General features: G+C 37.7%; 1 protein-coding gene across 1 annotated transcript in view; it reads right to left on the minus strand.

Annotated features, from left to right (window-relative positions):
- Nucleotides 1-22,273, minus strand: part of TMEM117 (transmembrane protein 117) — a 753,498-nt gene that overhangs the window by 8,760 nt on the left and 722,465 nt on the right. The window contains 1 exon segment of the mRNA XM_007937920.1: nucleotides 14,998-15,127. Coding sequence (XP_007936111.1) covers nucleotides 14,998-15,127 — 130 coding nt within the window.

Here is a 22,273-nt window from a genome sequence, read left to right on the forward strand (position 1 = left end):
ATCAACTAGAAAAAAATCAATAAAGATACAGAAGAACTCAACAACACAATCAACTAACTTGACCTCATAGACTTATACAGAGCACTCCACCCAACAAAAGCATAATTCACATTCTCTCCAGTGCACATGGATCCTTCTCCAGAATAGATCATATGTTAGGACATAAAACAAGCCTCAATAAATTGAAGAAAAAAAAAAAAACATTGAAATACTACAAGCATCTTCTCAGACCACAATGCTATAAAATTAGAAATTAATAATAGGAAGATCAAGGAAAAAACATCACACATGGAAGTTGAACAATACACTGCCCAAAAATTACTGGGTAATAGAAGAAATAAAAAAAAATCCTAAAAACAAATGAGAATGAAGGTATATTTTACCAAAACCTATGTGACACAACGAAAGCAGTTCTCAGAGATTAGTTAATACAATAAATGCATACATCATAAAAGAGGAACGAAACAAAATCAACACTCTAACTCAACAACTCCACCAATTAGAAAAAGACCAACAAAAGAACCCTACAGTATCTAATCAACCAAACCAACCAAACACTGCCATGGAGTCAGATCCAACTCATAGCGACTCATCCTTGGGTTTCTGAGGTGGTATCACTACAGAAGTAGACTGCCCAACTTTCCTTCTGAGGAGTGGCTGGTGGGTTTGAACCACCAGCCTTCTGGTTAGCAGTGAAATGCCTTAGGCAGTATGCCACCTAGAATTAAGGAAATAATAGAGATCAGAGCAGAAATAAATGAAACAGAAAACAAAAAACAATAGAGAAAATCAACAAAAGAAGAAATTGGTTCTTTGAAAAGATTAACAACATCGACAAACCATTGGCAAATCTAACAAAAGAAAATTAAGAGAAGATGCAAATTACTAGAATAGTAAATGGAAAGGGTGTCATCACAACAGAACCAACTGAAATAAAAAAGATACTGACAGACTATTATGGAAAACTGTACTCCAACAGATTTGAAAACCTAGAAGAGATGGACCAGTTTCCAGAATCACAAAACCTACCTAAACTATCCCACTCAGAGATGGATTACTTGAACAGACCCATAACAAAGGAAGAAATTGAATAGGTCATTGAAAAAAAAAAAAAAAGAAACTTCCCACAAGAAAAAGTCCTGGCCCTGATGGCATCACTGAATTTTACCAAACATTCAGGGAAGAGTTGACACCTACACTACTCAAGCTATTCCAGAATGTAGAAAAAGATGGAATACTCCCAAATTTATTTTATGAAGGAAGGATAATGTTAATACCCAAACCAGGAAAAGATACCACTAAAAAGGAAAACTATAGACCAATATCCCTCATGAACAGAGATGCAAAACTCTTCAACAAAATTCTAGCCAACAGAATCCAACAACACATCAAAAAAACAATATATCCTGACCAGGTGGAATTCATACCTGGTATGCAAGGATGGTTCAACACCAGAGAAACAATCAATGTAATCCACCACATAAACAAAACAAAGAAAAGAACCATATGATCATATCAATTGATGCAGAAAAGGCATTTGATTAAATCCAACACCCATTCCTGTTCAGAATTCTAAGCAAAATACATATAGAAGGGCAATTCCTTAACATAACAAAGGGCATATATGCAAAGCCAATGGCCAACATTATTATTAACGGTGAAAGATTCAAAGCATTCCCCTTACAAACGGGTACCAGACAAGGATGCCCTCTATCATCACTCCTATTTAACATTGTATTGGAAGTCCTAGCCAAGGTAATACGGCAAGAAAGAGAAATAAAAGGCATCCAAATTGGCAGAGAGGAAATAAAGCTATCTCTATAAGTGGATGATATGATCCTGTACATAGAAAGCCCAAGAGACTCAGCAAAAAACTTCTGGAAGTAATAGAGAGGTTCAGCAAAGTGGCACAATACAAAGTCAACATACAAAAATCAGTTGGATTCTTATACATCAACAAAGAGACTTGTGAAAAAGGAAATAAAGGAAAAAATGCCATTTACAATAGCTTCTAAAAAGATAAAATATCTAGGAATAAATCTTACCAGAGACACAAAAGACCTATACAAAGAAAACTATAAAACACTACTACAGGAGACAACAGGGCACTCCATAAATGGAAGAACCTGCCTTGTTCTTGGATAGGTAGACTGAATATTGTGAAAATGTTAATACTACCTAAAGCAATCTACACATTCCAAGCAATTCTGATCCAGGTACCAACAAATTTTTTAAGGACATGGAAAAACCAATTACTAACTTCATATGGAAAGGAAAGAGACCTCGGTTAAGCAGTGCACTCCTGAAGAAGAAGAACAAAGTGGGAGGTCTCACACTCCTGGATCTTAAAACCTATGATACAGCCACAGTAGTCAAAACAGCATGATATCGGTATAATGATAGACAGATAAACCAATGGAATACAATAGAAAACCCAGAAACAGACCCATGCATCTATGGACAGCTGATCTTCAACAAAGGTCTGAAACCTATTAAATGGGGAAGAGATAGCCTCTTTAACAAATGGTGCTGGTAAAATTGGATATCCACATGCAGAAAAATGAAACAAGGCCCATACCTCACTCTATACAGAAAAACAAATTCAAGCTGGATCAAAGACTTAAATGTAAAACCCCAAACTATAAAATTCATCAAAAATAAAATAGGAACAACCTAGGAGCCCTAAATTATGGCATAATAAGCTATCAAACATAAGCCAGAACAAAATCCAAAAATATAATAATGACCAGAATTACTGGTCAATAGAGTCTGGTGAGACCCCCAATGCTATGGCCCTGGGATAGACTTTGGGCCTGTAAAAAAACTCACTCCTAGGGGCTGGCTCTCAGCCCAATAGTAAACAAGAGTACACGCAGACCACTCAACCCAGGGTGACACACCCACATACTCTATGGAGATGCATCCTTTGGAGCAATCGACCATGGGGCACCAGAGGGACAACATTCATATGGAGGAAATCCAGGACACACACAGACAGGAGTGCATAACTATGAGGGGCACGGGGGGGGGGGATACTGAGAAGGGAGAGGAGGAGAGCGGATTAGGGTTGGGGATGGTAACTGTGGAGTGAAACCAATTGTACATGAAATGTTGAATGTAAAACAAACTCTGCTCTGTAAATTGCACCTAATAAAAAAAATAAATAAGTAAAAATAAATTCTTACGTGCATCAAAAGAATTCCCCTAAAAGAGTAAAAAGAAAATCTATAGATTGGGAAAAAATAGTCAGCAATGACATATCTGACAAGAGACTTACCTCTAAAATTTATAGAAAACTCCAACACTTCAACATCAAGAAGACTAACAATCCAATTTAAAAAAAAATAGGCAGAAGACATCAACAGTCCCTTCACCAAAGAAGATATTCAGGTGGCAAACAAACACATGAAGAAATGTTTGTGATCATTAGCCATTAGATTCAAATCAGAACAATGAGATACCATCTCACCCCAGCAATAATAGCAAAGTTCAATAAGACAGAAAATAACAAATGCCGGTGAGGATGTAGAGACTGTGAGACTCTCATACACTGTTGGTGGGACTGTAAAATGATGCAACCACTGTGGAAAGCAGTATGGTGATTCCATAAAAAGTTGGAAAGAGAAATATCATTTGATCCAGCAATGCCATTACTAGGTATATATCCTAAAAGAGTGAGAGCCAGGGCATGAATAAACATATGCATACCCATGTTCGTGGCAGCACTATTCACAATAGGAAATAGATGGAAACAACCTAAGTGCCCATCAACAGAGGAATGGATAACCAAACTATGATACATACACATAATGGAATACTATGCAACACTAAAGAATAATGTAGAATCTGCAAAATATCGCATAAAGTGGATGAACTTGGAGGACGTTACACTGAATGAAGTTAGTCACAGAAGGACAGATATTGTATTAGTTCACTATTGTGAAAAGTGAAGGAAAGACTTACATATTGCAGGAAACTTTCTTTGTTGGTTATCAGAGATGGGAAGGGAGAGGAGGGAAAATTGCTAGATAGGTAAGAGACAAGTATGGATTTGGGCGAAGGGAAAAGAGAGTGACCAACATAATAACACTAAGGACAAGGAAGATACAAGGTGCACAAGAGGTACAGACAACAAAGATAAACAGTTTGACATAAATGTTGTTGTTGTTATATGCCATCGAGTCAACCCCGACTCATAGCGACGCCTCCTTGGGTTTCTGAGGCAGTATCACTACAGAAGTAGATTGCCCAACCTTCCTTCCAAGGAGTGGCTGGTGGGTTTGAACCACCAGCCTTCCGGTTAGCAGTCAAGTGCCTTAGGCACTATGCTACCAGAGCTCCTATGATATAAATAATATTGTATTATCAATAGTAACAAACATCATAAGTGTATACGTAGGTAGACAGGCTAACTGATCAGGTATATATGGTCAAAAGGGAATATACCTATCTCCATATATAAGTGAAAACCAAAGACACATGGAAACAGCCCAGGGGAATAGTAGACCATGCAAACCTCAGCCTACATGACCCCGAGACCAGAAGAATTAGATAGTGCCTGGCTACTACTCTCAACCACTCAGAAAGGAATCAAAATAGAAGATCCTGGATAGAATGAGGGGGAAAAAATGTGTGACAAAACTCAGGGCATAAAGAAGATCAGCTGGTCTCATAAAGACTTGTGAAACCGCTAAGACTATGGCCCCTAGTCACTTCAGGACTGGAATTGAACCTACTCCAAACAATGGACATTTACGCCAGGTAGGTGCACTCCTTGGAATGATCAACCATGGGGGATTAGAAGGGCAGTATTTGTACCAGCAGACAACTCAGAGGGCAGGAGTGCATAAGGAAGAGGCACACGGGAAGGAAGTGGGAAGAGAGCTGTTACATTGTGGGGATTACAATCAATGTCATGAAAAAAATGTGTATGAACTGCTGTATGGAAAATGAATTTGCTCTGTAAACTTTCACCCAAATCATAATAAAAATAATAAAATAGAATAATAATTAAAAAAACAGACTGTATATTCTGAGAAGCATAATATACAAAAGAAATTTTAATCACTGAAATGACCCACATGGAAAGGATGTAAGACACATCAAGGAAAAGGTTAGAAAGTCCTTCTATAGTCAGGTCCCCGAGTGTGTTGTTATGGATGTACAATCAACAGAAACAAGAGGTTTGGTATTTTAGCATTAATCATAAGAGAGCTTTTGCATTTGCCTCTGTTATTTCAACCACATTCCATAATGTAAACCAGCAAGGAGGAAAGAGTAAGAATCCATACATTATTTCTATTAATCTCATTAAAATATCTCACTGTCTCCTTTAATGAGAAATCACTGCATGGTGTTGGTGAGATTACCTCTTTCTTGTATTTTATGGTTTTAATGAATCTTATTCATTGTTAAAAACAATACTATAATGATATTTTATCTTTTTACTTTGTGGGAGTTTAGAGAATCCTGAACTAGTTAATTTTAAAAAGATTCTTCATAAAATATCACCCCTGCTTTAGCATAGCAAATGACAATTTGGGGAAAATGTTATTTTTTTAAACTATGGAAAATATTATAAAGTGTTGATTTTTATGCCATATAATGAACCTTTCATGATTCAAATATACAATTATAATACTTTTAGATCTTTTACTCTGTTGATTTGGCAGTTAGCATGCTATTTGGTTTTTTTTTTTTTTTTTTGGTATACCAAATGGATGTTACCACTTGGCCAGGTTTGGTAGTCAGCACAGGGTACATGAAATAACCATGCTCCATAAAGCCATTTAATATCCATCATGGGACCGCAAGCAATGATGGCTTGAATATGGTGAGTTTTATACAAATATAAGACACACACAGTTGGCTCTATCAGGCTTCTTGGCCGTTTTCAATATTCTCTCAGCCCAGACATAACCAGTAAAACAGGCCTTACTGAGTGAACATATCTTTAGATTTTTCTCTAGGTAATTTAGAGGTATCTAGAAACCATATCAGGTACTTGGGCTATGTAGAGACATTTAGTAAATTAAAGATATTAACTAAATAATTTATGAATTAATAATACTTATTTGAGTTGGTGAAGTACCTTCTTAAGATTTAAAAGCAAATTAATATATTGTCACACAGTAACTCTCTTATAACTGTTACTTCCTAAATGGAGGCTATTCACTCAGGACATAACCAATACGGCAAGTAGAAATTAAAAATTTCTAATAATAAAAAGAGAAAGAAGTGGTTATGCAATTGTACTGAATCAGATGACCATTAGAATATGACCTTCTTGAGAATGTGAACTAGTTGTCATGTTCATTTCTGTATTCCCTAAGTCCTAGTCTAGGAGCTCTGGTAGCATAGTGCCTAAGGCACTTGACTGCTAACCAGAAGGCTGGCGGTTCAAACCCACCAACCACTCCTCAGAAGGAAGGTTGGGCAATCCTACTTCCGTAGTGATACTGCCTCGGAAACCCAAGGAGGGGTCGCTATGAGTCGGGGCCGACTCGACGGCAAACAACAACAATAACAACAAAAGTCCTAGTCTAGTTTTTAGTACATCTTAACTCAGAAAATGTCAGTTAATCAACAGCTGACTCTGACATAACATTTCCAGCAAAATAAAAAAGGTAAAGTCTTTCAAACAAAATACAAGTGTCATAATTATCTGATGAATTCTAGGACACTGATAAAATTGGATATAATCTGGAAAACTGAGAAAAGCAAAATATTCATGTTTCAAGGATTATGATTACTTATATATTTTAAGTCCTTCTTGTTGCGAAGAAAATTCCTGAAGTGCACATGAGCTTTATTATAAGACTCTTCCTATGTATAAATGAAACCAGAAGGACTCAGTTTCAGTAGGGCAGACTAGCTCAGGGACAGGCAAGGGTAAAGCAACCACAGCCTTGAAGAGAGTGAATTTTGGATAAATAGAAGGAACTGCTGCTTTATATAGAAATAAGCATAGTTAACACGTGCTCTTAGAGCTGGATATATGTGTTGAAATGGAAATTTCCAGGGGAGATTTAGAAAAAATTCATAACTGAGAGAATAACAGAGTCCTTGTATACTTGGGATAAATTCATGGTCTTTGGGGACTGCCATTGTGAAGAGGATGCATCATGTTTCCCTATAACAAGTCCCCTGCTAATTTTGTCAGAGGCAGACTACTCAGCTGGATGGACCATTGGCTTGCCCCTCCTCAGCACTTCTCGTAATCTCACAGGAGAGCTCTTTAAAAAACAGTATCTAGAAACTCATTTGCTAGAACTCATGCACGTATGAAAATAAAATGAAAGGATTTATTCATTGTTTTCCACATTTTCACCATTGTAAAAGCACCTGTGCCCTCACACTGCTCAGGAAGCTGAAATAGAACAGACACTACGGAGGCTTGTTTACCTCTACATTTTCCATTTTTGCCTAAAGCGTTCCCATGGGCATCATCGTACCAACAGTGTGAATTCTCTCCTTGAGGCTGCACAGGCGTTCCTTCTGGCCTTTCCCCCAACCCCTTCCTAATTTACTCAAATGATGGTCACCAATGGGACACTTCCTTTGTCTGGCTGGGATGACAGATGGCATAGCTTCCATTGGGATTGGCATTAATAAGACTCAGAGGAGCTTCGGAGACTCAGTTGAGAGGCCATTCTCTCTTGCCTCTAGAACCTTAGTACATCACATTTTGAATCCGTCTTTGCACTTACCTTATAAGCAAAAGGGAAGAGGGCAAAGGAGATAATTACACAAGTGCATTTACCATTTCCTTTTAGGAGAACAATGGACTTGGGCTAAAAGCACCAACGTGACCTAATCACTAACCATTTATCCCCTTTGTTACTGAAGTCCAAGTATCCACGCGCACAAAAAATATTTTAACACACCCTTGGATAGAGATGATTTATTTTTATAAGCTGCAGCCCAGCTTATAAAATGAAAGCTCATACATACTGCAGCAAACCATCTGTCAAGGAGAATCCAGATGAGCTAAACAGATGCAACAATTCAAGTTATTTCTGACATGCATAAATAAAACTAAATAAAAAGTGTGGAATCAGGATTAAAAAATACCCAAATCCAAGAAAGAATCACCAGGCCTGCTGATTTGGGAACGTAGTATTGGGGGACATCCAGCTCAATTGGCACAACATAATACATAAAAATCTTGTTCCACAACCCATTTTGGTGAGTAGTCACTGGGGTCTTAAAAGCTTTCAAGAGGCCCTCAAAGATGCAACTTTTGGTCTCTCATCTGAAGCAAAGAAGAGTGAAGAAAATCAATGGCATTTAATAATTAGTCCAAGGATATGATGGCCCTCTAGACAAGAACTAGATGGTGCCCAGCTACCAATGCCAACAACTTGGGAAGAGACCAAAACTGGAGATCCTGGATAAAGTGGAAGGAAAAATGAGCAATAAAATTCAAAAACACAAAAATAACCATAATTACTGGTGGGATGGAGTCTGGTGGGACCCCAAGAGTATGGCCCCAGAATACCCTTCGGGCTTGGGATTGGACTCACTCCCAAGGATTGACTCTCAGCCCAACAGTAGAAAAACTTACATGCAGAACACCCAAGTCTGAGTGCTGCACCCACCTATTCTAGGGAGATACACCTCTTGGAGCAATCTGCCATGGGGCGCCAGAGGGGCAGCATCCACATAGAGGGAAAGCTGGACAGACAGGAGTGCATACTTAAGAAGGGCATGGGGTGGAGGGGAGCAACGGCAGAGATGGGAGGGAAGGAGAGTGTATTAAGGTCTGGGATGGTAACTGGGGCAAAATCAAACATACTTGAACTGTTGAATGTAAAACAAATTTTGCACTGTAAATTTGTACCCAAAGCACAATAAAAAAATAAAAATATGTTTGAATACGCAAAACAAACAAACAAAAAATCTTAAATGTTTTAAAAATGTCAACGAGACCTCATCAGTACCCGATAATCTGCTACATACTGAATATTTCAGTGGGGGAGAGACATTTTCTTAGCTTTCTCCTTCTGGAGAACTCAGAACAGAAGAATGTGAATAAATAAGTGAGCCCTCTGATGTTCTCGAATTAAATAACTAACTCTCAACTCACTGCCGGCAAGCCAGATCTGACTCATAGAAACCCCTCCCTGGGTTTCTGAGGCAGTATCACTGTGGAAGTAGATTGCTCAACTGAATTAAATAAGAAACATAAATTTTGGGTGGATGTAAAGAAAAGCTTTAAGCACAAATAACAAATGTTTATTATTGCTTATTACATGGCATTCAGTGTACCTTGCATGTTGCTATTTTTGTTAGGTGCCAATGAGTTGGTTTTAACTCATAGTGACCCCATGAACAACAGAATCAAACACTGTCTGGTCCTGAGCCATATCCACAACTGCTGGGATGCTTGAACCCATTGTTGCAACTACTGTGCTAATCCATCTCATTGAGGGTCTTCCTCTTTTCCTTCGACTCTCTAATTAACCAAGCATGAGATCCTTCTTCAGAGACTGGTCGCTCCTGATAACAATACCAAAGTATGAGAGACAAAGTCTCTCTATCCTCACCTCTCAGGAACATTCCAGATGTACTTCTTCCAAGACAGATTTATTCATTCTTCTGGCAGTCCATAGTATATACATCATACTTTGCCAACACGACCATTCAAATACATCAATTCTTCTGTGGTGTTCCTTATTCATTGTACAGTTTTCACATGCATATGCGGTTACTGAAAAGATAATGGCTTGTGTCAGGCACACCTTAGTCTTCAAAGTGACATCTTTGCTTTTTTAGCACTTTAAAGATGTCCTTTGCAAATTTGCCAATGTTATATGCCCTTTGATTTCTTGACTGCTGCTTTCATGGGTATTGAGTGTGGATACAAGGATTCAGTGAAATGCTTGACAACTTCAATCTTCTCTCCCTTTATCATGCTTTTACCTTATTGTTCCAGTGGTGAGGATTTCTGTTTTCTTTATGTTGAGGTGTAATTCATATTGCAGGCTGCAGTCTTTGATTTTCATCAGTAAGTGCTTCAAGTCTTCCACACTTTCTGCAAGCCAGGTCGTGTCATCTGCCTAGTGCAGGCTGTTAATGAATCTAAGTCTTCCACACTTTCAGCAAGCCAGGTTGTGTCATCTGCCTAGTGCAGGCTGTTAATGAATCTTCCACCAATCTTGATGCTGCACTCTTCTTCATATAATCCAGCTTCTTGGATTAGTTGCTCAGCACATAGATTGAATAACTATGGTGACAGGATACAGCCCTCACAGACATCTTCCCTAATTGTAAACCCCTTATTCTTTTCAAACTTTTTCAGACTTCTTGTTCTATATAAGGTTCCTCATGAGCACAGTTAAGTGTTCTGGAATTCCTATTCTTCTCAATATTATCCATTATTGTTATGATCCACACAGTTGAATGCCTTTGCATAATCAATAAAACACAGGTAAACATCTTTCTGGTATTCTTTGCTCTCAGCCAATACCCATCTGACATCAGCAATGATATCCTCATTCCGTGTCCTTTTGAAACTGGTAGTTTCCTGTCGATGTATTGCTGCAACCATTTTTTAAGAATATTTTCAGCAAAATTTTACTTGTGTGTGATATTAATGATAACCAAACCAAAAAACCCAAACACACTGCCATGGAGTCAGATTTGACTCATAGTGACCCCTCCTTGGGTTTCTGAGGCAATACCACTACGGAAGTAGATTTCCCAACCTTCCTCCTGAGGAGTGGCTGGTGGGTTTGAACCGCCAACCTTAAGCACTATGCCACCAGATAATTTCTGCATTCTATAGGTTCACCTTTCTTGGCATGGGCACAAATAAGGATCTCTTGTAGTCCATTGGCCAGGTAGGTTTTTTACAAATTTCTTGGCATAAATGAGTGCTTCGAGCATTGCATCCATTTGTTGAAACATCTCATCGGGTATTCCATCAATTCCTACAGCCTTGTTTTTCATCAATTCCTTTAGTGCAGCTTGGACCTTTTCCTTCAATATCATTGGTTCTTGATCACATGCTACCTCTTGAAATGGCTGAACATTGACCAATTCTTTTTGGTACAGTGACTCTGGGTAATCCTTTCATCTTCTTTTGATGTTTCCTGCATTGTTTAATATTTTGCCAATAGAATCCTTCAGTGTTACAACTTGAGGCTTGAATTTTTCTTTAGTTCTTTCAGCTTGAGAAATGCTGAGCATGTTCTTCTCTTTGGTTTTCTAACTCCAGGTCTTTGTACATTTCATTATAATACTTTATTTTGTGTTCTCAAGCCAACTTTTGAAATCTTCTGTTTAGCTCTTTTACTTCATCATTTCTTCCATTTGCTTTAGTGTAACTCTCCATTCAAGAGCAAGTTTCAGAGTGTCTTCTGACATCCCTTTTGGTCTTTTCTTTCCTTCCTGTCTTTAAAATGACATTTTGCTTCCTTCATCTATGATGTTTTGATGTCATTTCACAACTCATCTGGTCTTTGGCCACTGGTGTTTAATGAATCAAATCTATTCTCAATATGGTCTTTAAATTCAGGTAGGATTTACTTAAGGTCATATTCTGACTATTGAAAGTGTTGCTCAAAAAGTGGTCCTCTGCTGTCTGTGTAGGTATTACTTTCAGAGCTTTATAGAAGGGCAGACTCCAGACTCTACTCCATATCTCGTCCACCAGATGGTGGGAGCATAACTTACAGATGCATCTTTTTAAAAAGGTCTACAGGTGATTCTGAAGGAGCTCTGATGGTATACTGGTTAAGCCACTTGGCTGCTGACCAAAAAGTTGGTGGTTCAAACTCACCAGCTGCCCCATGGAAGAAAGGTGGGGCAGTCTGCTTCTGTAAAGATTTACAGCATTGGAAACCCATTGTGGGTTTCTATGAGTTGGAATCAACTGATTCAATGGAACAGGGAGTTTGACAGGTGGTTCTAATGCATATTAAAGTTTGGGAATCACTGATGAATATAGAGAGTTTCACGCTTAACAACCCAGGTAATGACACAATCTTGCTTATCAAGAAAAGCTCTGGAGTCTCCATAGAAAAAGACAGAGAAGTTGGGAGGACCTTATTAACTTATTAACAAGTTAGCATTTACAGTTCACATACCAATGCTAACTATTGAGAATATTAGAATGTAATTGGTAGCACAGTGTTTTGGAAATTTTACTCTAGGTTTTCACTGAAACAATTGTTCTACAAAGTCAAAAGTCGGATAAGAAAATGGTCTTTCACAGGAGGCTAGGTAGTTGGCCAATGAATGGTTCTGATGCAGTAGGTTTGGGCAAGGGTCAGAGTGAGTACTTTCAAATGCTCTCTTAGGTAATGCTGTTTATTGTCTGGTTTAAGAGTGGCCCCAGCAATATCTCTAGCCAATAAACAGAACAAAGAGAGTAACAGAACAAAAGCAAGAGGAGCAAAGTTCTGACTTCCTATAATTTCCAAACCTGTAGCCATTTTCCTAGAAAATTTATCAAGGTTCTGGGGGTTCATTTGAACATCTTACTCCACCTTGGACTTATATTATTGATGCTGGAGTCCATTATTAATTACCCATGCTACTCTCTATTTTGAAATTAGAGCTCAGAATCCTCACAGGCCTTCTAAGCACATCCAGGTCCTCAATAGTTTGCCTGGTTGATCTAGGGAGGTGGTCTGACTTCACCCATGGCTTCTCAATGAGAAGGAGCAGGTTCCAAATAAAATAATTATCAGCATCATCTGGGTGAACATTCATAAAGTACCCATTCCCTAGCCCTTGTACAGACCTACTGGACCAGAACCATTTCAAAATGGGGTCAGCAATCTGTATATGATGAAGTCTCCAAAATGATATGATAATAGGCATAATTTGGTAAACTCCACACCAAAATCTAAGTTACAATACATTCCACTTCTGGCAAATCTTATTATCATGCGGTCTTCATTACAAAATCTTACCTAAATCTCTCTTCTTCTAAGTTTTTGGAAAGTAGTACTTGGTGGGGAAAGGTTTCAGTTCAAATGAAGTCAAGTATCTGCTTCTTTCCAAATGTAAAGGAGGATTTACCTTGAAGCTAATGACAGTGAAACTTCAGGGACTCTTGTATGCACGGGCCCCTTCCAAGATACTGAACGTAATTTTAATATGTAATGTATTCATTTTCTTAAGTAGGGCATTCCACATTGAATAAACTGAGGGCACCACAAATTCTGAATCTGTCCCTGAATCAGTGAAGATGATAACAAAGCCAAATAAAATAGCTCTGAATTACATGTTTTTTTTAACAGCTTGATTATTTTCTTATCAATGGGTTCTCCAATTATTTTATTTTAACCTGATGTTCTGTACTTAAGCAGTATATTTTTGACAGGCATTCTGATACTCAGAGACAATATTAGTGCAATGATGGTCTGGGACAAGAGCTGATAGCAAGAACAGATGGTCCAGGCAAGAGCCTACCCAAAGGGATATGATGATGCCATGTGCGTGATAGCTGTTTTAGAAGTCCGAGAGGATAGCATACTACAGAGATTAAGTGGGGACTCTGAAACCACACTATGTGACCTGCACTCAAATTGACTGATTTGCCCAGTGAATTTAATAAATGGGCTTTATTCATCTCGAATAGGAAAAGAAACCTGCTGCATCTTCCCTATTCATGAGCTCATTCTCCAATTTAGGAATAACGCTTCATGCTTAAAGCAGAAAACAGCCTCCTCGTTGGGAACCAAAGGTTTTTTGCAGTACTCAGATGTTAGCATTTGTTGTGCTCAGGCTATTTTTATTTGGCAGCACAGACGGTAGTGTAAGCACAGATTTCTTCAGCAGTTTTTATTCTAGCAGGTGTGGGATCCCAGGCCATTGTTCCTAAAACACACAAATTCACTACCTGCATTTGAATAGCTTGGGTACCAATGCCATCCTTCACTTGTGGTCATTCATCTGTCTGTTCTTCTTGCTTTTTTTTTTTAAAGGTATAACCGTAATCTCAGAAAGCCCCCCCCCCCTTTAGATGAGAATGACTAAGATACTGTAATAGAATATTGTAATTAATCATATTGCAGAAGTTTTGAAAGCAAGACATTGAAAATGAAACAATCTGGGGATTCACATGAGGATCACTTTAGACTAACAGGGAACATGAGCTCTGCCACAGGAGTAAATGAGAAGTTTACTTAAATGAGAAACCTAACTCACTAAAGACATATGGTCTGATGGTAGCTCTGTTGTTGTTGTTGTTATGTGTCGTCGAGTTGGACCCGACTCATAGCGACCCCTCTTTGGGTTTCCGAGGCAGTATCACTACAGAAGTAGATTGCTCCATCTTCCTTCCGAGGAATGGCCTGTGGGTTTGAACCACCAGCCTTCTGGTTAGCAGTGAAGTGCCTTAAGCACTACGCTACCAGAGCTCCTGATGGTAGCTCTAAGATACCATTTTTTAAACATTTCAGCAATGAAGAAGGAACACGTAAAGAGTATTAATGTTGAGAAAGAAATGTGGTATTTTATGAGCAAGAAACCCATTTAACAAAGTCAAGATACCGTGGTATTTGGAGTATAGCAAAGATATACTCCATACCAAACACTTTCTTTTTCTCTTTGTTAATACTCTACTAAAATGCTAGGCCTGATACCAGAATGGCTGCCTAAATGGGGACTACATTTTCCAGCTTTCCTTGAATCAAAATGGGGCTATTTGACTGGTTGTCACCAATGACATGTGAGTGGAGGTGACGTGTTTGTTTTCCAGACCAAGGTGGTCTTAACCATTTCCCTTGTTCTCTTTATTCACATCTACCTGCTGGATGTTGACGTTGAAGTTTGAAGAGCCACCATTAGTCAAGATCCCAGAATTACTGTGTAGAGTAGAATCTCCAGCTGACCTGGAACCAACCTGCACTGTTATGTGAGTGAGGAACAGCATTATATTGATGTGTGCCTCTGAAATGGTACGGTTTGCTTTTCTTAAAGGCAGCTAGCATTGCCTTCATACAAGGAGAGAGATAAATTGTGCTCAACATTATATCATACCTGTTATGTGAATATGATATTCTTCCTTGAAGATCTTCTGGAAGAAAGGAATCTTGAATTGCATGTGAGGAGTGTGCAACCCAGGGAGATTTACATCTACATCTCCCATGAAATGTGGGAATTCCCAGTCCTGTCAGAGAAAATCAACATCAAAACATATTTGTGATTTCTTTCACTCCTAAGCAGCAAAACACCCAAAATTGACTTTTTATAAGCACTTATTTTAAAATCATTTAAACGCAGCCAGCTGTTGGATGCATCAGTTTAGTTCTGTGATGGTTATTTTATGTACATTAGATCGCTGTATGCATTCAAAATCAAAATTAAGTCATAACTTATATCCTCAGCTTTTCTGTTAATGTGATAATAAGAAACCAATACAGAATTGATTTGCATCTGTACATGTTTATTCCTTTCATCCTGGAAAATTGATCTTAAATTTTTATAGGAAAGAAGTGATTCAGATTTTATAAATACGAAGTAATTGTGTTATATATTTTTTGCTACTTAAAAAAAAAATGAATCCTGTAACAGCATATTTTGTGTAAGAAGACACAGTAACCAAATTCTTCAATTCAGTCAAGGAACTTTTACCAATCATCTGTGCTTCTCTCTTGCAATTCAGCATCAGTTTGAACTAAATAATGGAAGGCCTGAAGTAGTAGTATGAGAGACAAAGACTGAATTAGTTTCCAAGTTGCCACTTGTTATTTCCTTATTGCTCAGGCAAAAATTAGGTCGGTCACCCTCACTCTTATAAGGAAAGGAAACATGTAAATAAGGACATTTTTAGGTGTCTCATCTGCTCTTCATATTTAGATGTTAGTTGCCACCAAGTTGATTCCAACTCATGGTGATCCTTTTCAGTATGGTTGTCCTTTTCAGATAGAGGCACCAAGTTCATAACTACCATGTGAAGAGAGACAACATTAAATGTGAAGCAACATTTAAGATGTATCCATAGGCACATTTTCACTTTTAAAAACTAAATAATCAATCCTATATTTGATGAATAAAAAAAATGGAATATTTTCAATTTTCAATTAATTTCAATCATCCTCTTTTTGGAAAGACATTCTTGGACTATTCCAATTTGGCTTTTCCTCCATGAACTAATACTAGTTTGAAATTGCAGTTCATTATCTTAGTAATAAAATGTCGTATTTTCCTAAGACTTCTATATATGCAGCTGTTAGAAGCATGCTAATAATATAGTGTCTGAACTTTTCAGGGGTTTCCATGCCCTGGTCCATTCTCCTCTTTTCAGAGAATCCTGGTTAGGTGAGAATAGACTTTGGTGGAAAGGAGACTATATCAGTGGTGGTAACAAGTAAAGTTTCAACATCTTCAGTTTTCTGATCTACAGATCACTTCGAGCCACTAACAATAAATACAGTTTTAAGAAAAAAAATGAAATGCTGCAATTCCGTCCCATTCTCTCAGGGTATATTCACATCTCTTGTTGGTTTCATCTTTCCTTGTTTTTCAGATATCAGCACCAAATAGACATGTAATTTGGGGAATTCAGAAAAACAAGCACTAGAGCTGAGGGAATTGTCATTAGGTGCCAATGAGTTAGTTCCAACTCTTAGTGACCCTTAAGTAAAACAGAATAAAACACTGTCCTATCTTGTACTATCTCCGCAATCATTGTATGATTGAGCCCATTGTTGCAGCTACTGTGTCAATCTATTTCATTGAAAGAATTGGGGATATTTGAATCTAAAATATTAACAGAAAAGGGACTGGTAATAGTATCTGAGAACTATTGCTGAGGTTAAAGTACATTTGCTTTATTATTCACTGAGCCTGTCTTTGTTCTTTTGGTTACTTAGGAGACTCTTGCAAAGACAATTAAAGTTGAATTTAGTCTTTTGCTAAAATATAACTGATGAAAAATTATGCTTGACAAATAAAGGGACTGATAATCAGAATATCCTTCATTTTCCCTGGATAAATGACACAAAGCATTTTCAACAGAGCAAATATCTTTTTATTGCTTAAGGAAGAAAATTATTCTTGATAGTAATTGGGCAAGTATACTTAAAATCATCCTCTTTTTGGAAAGACATTCTTGGACTATTCCAATTTGGCTTTTCCTTCCATGAACTAAAGTTTTCTATGGCATATGAAACTGGTTGTAGTTTGAAAGTAGGCGCTAGAGATTTTTTTGGAGACTGTGATCAAATCCTTATTCACCAAAAAAGAGTTCCTCAGTTATTTTCCAGCTGTCTTTGGAGATAAAAAAGATGAGTTAAGGAAATGGGAAATGAAAGAAAGAATGGAAGAGAAACTCTTGTTTTTTGCATACAAGATGGACATATACATATATAATTTTTTTTTTTTTTAAAGAAGGGATAAAGGTAGGAAGAGGATAAAAGTGTGAGAAAAGTAGCTGGTAGCATGTAAGAACTTTTAAAAAAACAATGATTAGGAGAGAGAGAGAGTGTCTCATTTATAAAGTCTCTCATGAAGTTCCTCTAACTTTATTTTTTATAATTTCCACAATTTGTTTTCCAAACTCCTAGTCTCCTAACTCTCTGCCTCTGTTTTCTCCCTACTGCCCTGATTTTTGTACTTCAATTCCTACTATGCAGACCACTACTTAGTCCCAATATTCTTGAATCATTGTAAATTTTGAACAAAGTTCAGTTGGGGTAGAACACTAATTATAATAATAGCTATCATTTTTGCAGGAAGTTTTGGCTGATCTTAACAGAGAATGAGTATCTGAGACTGGTGATATCCCAGGTATTTATTTAAAGGAAGAAGAAAGAGGACAAATGATGGTATTCTGAATCTCCCTAAGTTTCTAGCTCTTCATCTATAAATTGGCCTTAAATATATCAACCTCACAGTCTTCTAGGAGGACAAGATAATGCCTAGACAGCAAGTAGCACACTACTGGAGTCAGAGGGAAGAGGCAGGGAAATGGTCAACAGCTCTGTTGATTTGCCAATATGATTCCTGACAGTGAAGCAAAGAGAGTTAATAGGTCTATTTTCAGGACAGAACCGCTTAAAGGTTCAAGGGAAAGAGGAAGAAGCCCGTCTTTCTGCCATCAGCATTGTATGACTTCACTGAGGCCTCTGTCTGAGACTTTTTCCCAGAAGGCACTTAGAGCATGTTCCAAGGGAGGGGATGCCTTGCTCACAGAAGCACATGGCAGTGACTTCATGAGGAAGCCAGAAGGACAGAGGCAAACTCATTTCTTGCGCAGTATGATTTACACTGTGATGATCTCCAGAAATAACTGTAAGAGACTTTAACAATAGGGTGCTATTATGCAAGTAGGAGCCCATGAGTCAGTAACATGCATAGCAAAGACATAGGAAATCTGTGGACATTTGGGCTATAAATTATTGAGCTCTTGCAGTGTTCTATCATCATCATCCTCCACCATGTATTTATACTGCCATACACAATGACCCTGAAAGGTTATTATTAACCCACTTTACAGATGGAAAAATTTTACCTCAGTGAGGTTGTCACTAGTTCAAGGAGCCTAACTATCAAATAATAGAATTCAGGTTTTATATGGCTCTAAAGAGTATATGCATGCATGTGAAAGCATGACAAAGAATAAGGAAGACTGAAGAAGAGTTGATGCCTTTGAATTGTGGTGTTAATGAAGAACACCGAAAATATCATGGACTGCTAGAAAAACAAACAAATCTGTCCTGGAGGAAGTGCAGCCAGAATGCTCCTTGGAAGTGAGAATGGCCAGACTTCACCTCACCTTCTTTGGTCATGTTGTCAGAAGGGAGCAGTTCCTAGAAAAGGATACTATGCTTGGTAAAGTGGAGGGTCAGTGAGAAAGGGGAAGGCCTTCTGCAAGATGGATTGACACAGTGGCTGCAACGATGTATAACAAAAATTGTGAGGATGGCGCACCACCAGGAAATGTTTCGTTCTGTTGTACATAGGGTCACTATGAGTTGGAGCTAAGTAGATTGCACCTAACAATGACAACAAAGACTATATACTTTCTCTTAGGCCATACTGTCTCTAACTGCAAAAAGTGACATCACTTACTGTTTTGTTTTTTAATTTGGAGCTGGGATTATTCTTACCTGCTACATTTGTTCTAATTGAAAATTACTAATGATAGTCATTCCCTGCTCACCTCGGCAAAAGCAGGTTTAAGGAGGGTCTTCAAACTACATTTTGTTTTCCCCTAGAGGCTTCTCATTTGATTTATCTAACCCTGTTTAGAACAACCAAACCTGTCAGTTTGCTGTACTATCATGGCTTCTGTATTGCTATGATGCTAAAAACTATGCCACCAATATTTCAAATACCAGTAGGGTTCACGGTAGACAGGTTTTCAGGAAGCTTCCAGAAAATTAGCCAATGAAAACCAAATTTTCATTGATTACACAGAATATTATCCAACTTGCTCATTTTGGACATGCCATTAGGAAGAACAAATTGCTGGAGAAGAACACCATGTTGGTGGAAGGCCAGCAAGAGTGAGGGAGACCCTGGTGAGATGAATTGCCACAATAACACTAACAATGGACTTGAACAAGCTGGGCATCATGAGGATGATATACAACAGGGCAGTATTTCAATCCATTGTACATAAGGTCACCATAAGTCCGAGTTGACTTGAACACAGATAACTACAACAAAAATTAGGACAAGAAAAGTAAAAATAAAGACTAACTGTTACTTTCTCTACTCAGAAACTGTCCCTGGGATAGGTGGCTTCTACTTGGAGATTAATAACTGGGGAGATTTGGCTAATGGATGATTAGTTAGCAAACACTGAGATTCTCTTGGCATAATAACCAGTTTCATATGCAGTATATAAATGTAATGAGGGTTATAACCTTTCCTCCTTTTGCATAAATGTGAAATATATTTTTCAAACACAGGGTGAAAATGTTGAATTAAGAGAATGATGAGGCAAACTGTGTTAGCCTACTCAGCCCCAGGCTAGGGGCAGGCTAATCCGGGGACTGCATTTCGCTCAATGTTCATTTATTTTTTTCTTCAAGAATGTTATCAGTATTTAGTAATTCAAAGCTTCCTTACTGCTCTCAGTTATTAAATCTCACAATGACTGTAGAGGTCTATCAGATTTGTGGCTCAGTGATGTGAGAACCATTTAAGCACATCATTGTGCCACACTATTCCAGTTCTCATCAGTTTATGGCAATGTACACGGCATACACAGACTCCCAACTCTGCATCCTCCTTTAAATATGAGACACAGCTAATTTTCATTCAGATGGACATATTTCCCATATAAAAATAAATGAACAGTGCAATGATATATATCTATACTTAGTTCTTGCATACTATGGTTTACTTCTGCCCATAGCAATAAAAATCAGGCACTGATCTCTATTATTCATGGGCCACATTTGGATAGAATTTCAGGGCAATGTTAAGCACAAAAGGAAGATGGTGTCAAGATATCCTACATTCATAGTTTCACCACATTTTCTCATTGAGATCCATGCCTCAGGGCAAGGAAAAGAACTTGGTATTATGCAGAGGAGCTCAAGCTTGAAACCAACACTGTTATGATTTCCCCAACTGTCATTCAATTCCCCAAATCAAATGACGAGACCTCATTTCTATTTAGAGATACATTAGAGGGCAAAGATGTAATAACATTGATTATTCTACTTTGCAAAACGAAAGGCATAGTATCAGAGCAAAAGTTGTATATCCTGGGCTAAAGGTTAGCCACCTGGTTTTTGAGGAAATTAAGAGACAGATTAGGTTCGGCTTTGCTGAGAAGTATTGCAAAACCATTTATAACTGGCAATAGATTCTTAAATGTAGTATAAAATACTAACATTTTGTAAAATGCAAATGTAAAATTTTTCATTGTAATAATTTATTTATCTCCTTCTTAAAGGTATTGGATTATTAAGTATAAATTGTCTTTCTCTCCTTGCTAATTTCTATTCCTCTGTATATTAGAACTGAACTAGGTTCGTGTGTAGCAGAACATCATTCTACCAAAAATGTCCTTAGCTTGTAAAGTATCCTTAGGTTTTCTACACTTAGTAGTGTCCTAGCAACAGTATTTCAGATGTCAGTGAGCAGTGGTAGCCTGAAGAACTATCCTCATGCCTTGGGTGTGTTTCTGTTTCTTATTAAGAATATCAAGGGTCTGATTTCTTTCAGCAACACTGTGCTTCTATTTGGCAAAGTTGCTGCAGGAAAACTTGGCTAAATAAATCCTTAGATACCTTGACATACCACAGACTTTCCTTATTCATTTGTTTATTGCCTGTCTCCGCCACTGGAATGTGAGCTTCAGTGATCTTACAGAAATATTGTTGGTTTTGTTCACTGCTGTCTTCCTTGTACCTGAAATAGTGCTTGGCACATAGTAAGAGCTCAAATATTTGTTGGATAGATAAATGAAGCTCTCTGAAAGTTAAAATATACAACAGAACCTTCTTAGTATCACGTAATGAAAACCACGAATCAATTTAGGTAAATAGAGACAACACAACAAATAGATGTTTCTATCTGTAAGTAGGTAACTCTATACGTATAAACATTACACATCAACTTAAGATTTATTAATATGAAAAAAATAAGTTGTTTATTTTTTTCCCTATAAGCCAGGCATGCTGGAGTCATGTGAAGTGTAACACAAATTTAAGCCACTTGCCAAAGATCACAGAGAAAAGGAATCAGTGGGTAGTTAGAGAAAGATGATGGAGGTCAAATGTACATATTGTGAAACAAGGCAGCTAATGTTTGGAGAGTTCGTAAAAATGTGTGCTGAGATGATCCAAGACATACTCTTAGCCACCATGTAAGTTCAAAGAAGTTCATGAGACATTTTCCACAAACTGAAAGACCAAGGAAAGAGAATATAAATCAATGTATAATTAAAAAAGAAAAAAAGGAGGGATCATTTCTCACAGTGGATGACAGCAGTAGGGGTAGGCAAGATTGACTAAAAGAGGTGTCCTACAATAAAATGTAAAAGATATAAAATATGGATAGCAGAAGGCTACTTCTTAGTAACTCTATGCTACTCTATGCTGAGAATACTCTTCTCGGATTTGTGCACTCATTGTCTCTTAATATTCACTGCTTTGTTTTCTCCCCTCAAGGGCAAATGAATTCTATAACCTTTTGGAATTTTCTCTCAAGGGACACAAATGCTATTTAAAAGATTTAAAATCTATGGGGAAAAAAATCTTGGCTTTCTGATTAAAGTAGGCCTTTGCCAACAAGTCATAGTAATGGCAGACCTCATTCATCACTAAAACAAATCCAAGTGAAACCGTTAAGT

This window comes from Orycteropus afer, unplaced genomic scaffold (assembly GCF_000298275.1).
Source record: "Orycteropus afer afer isolate SDZICR_OR568_19922 unplaced genomic scaffold, OryAfe1.0 scaffold00045, whole genome shotgun sequence".
NCBI lineage: Eukaryota > Metazoa > Chordata > Mammalia > Tubulidentata > Orycteropodidae > Orycteropus > Orycteropus afer.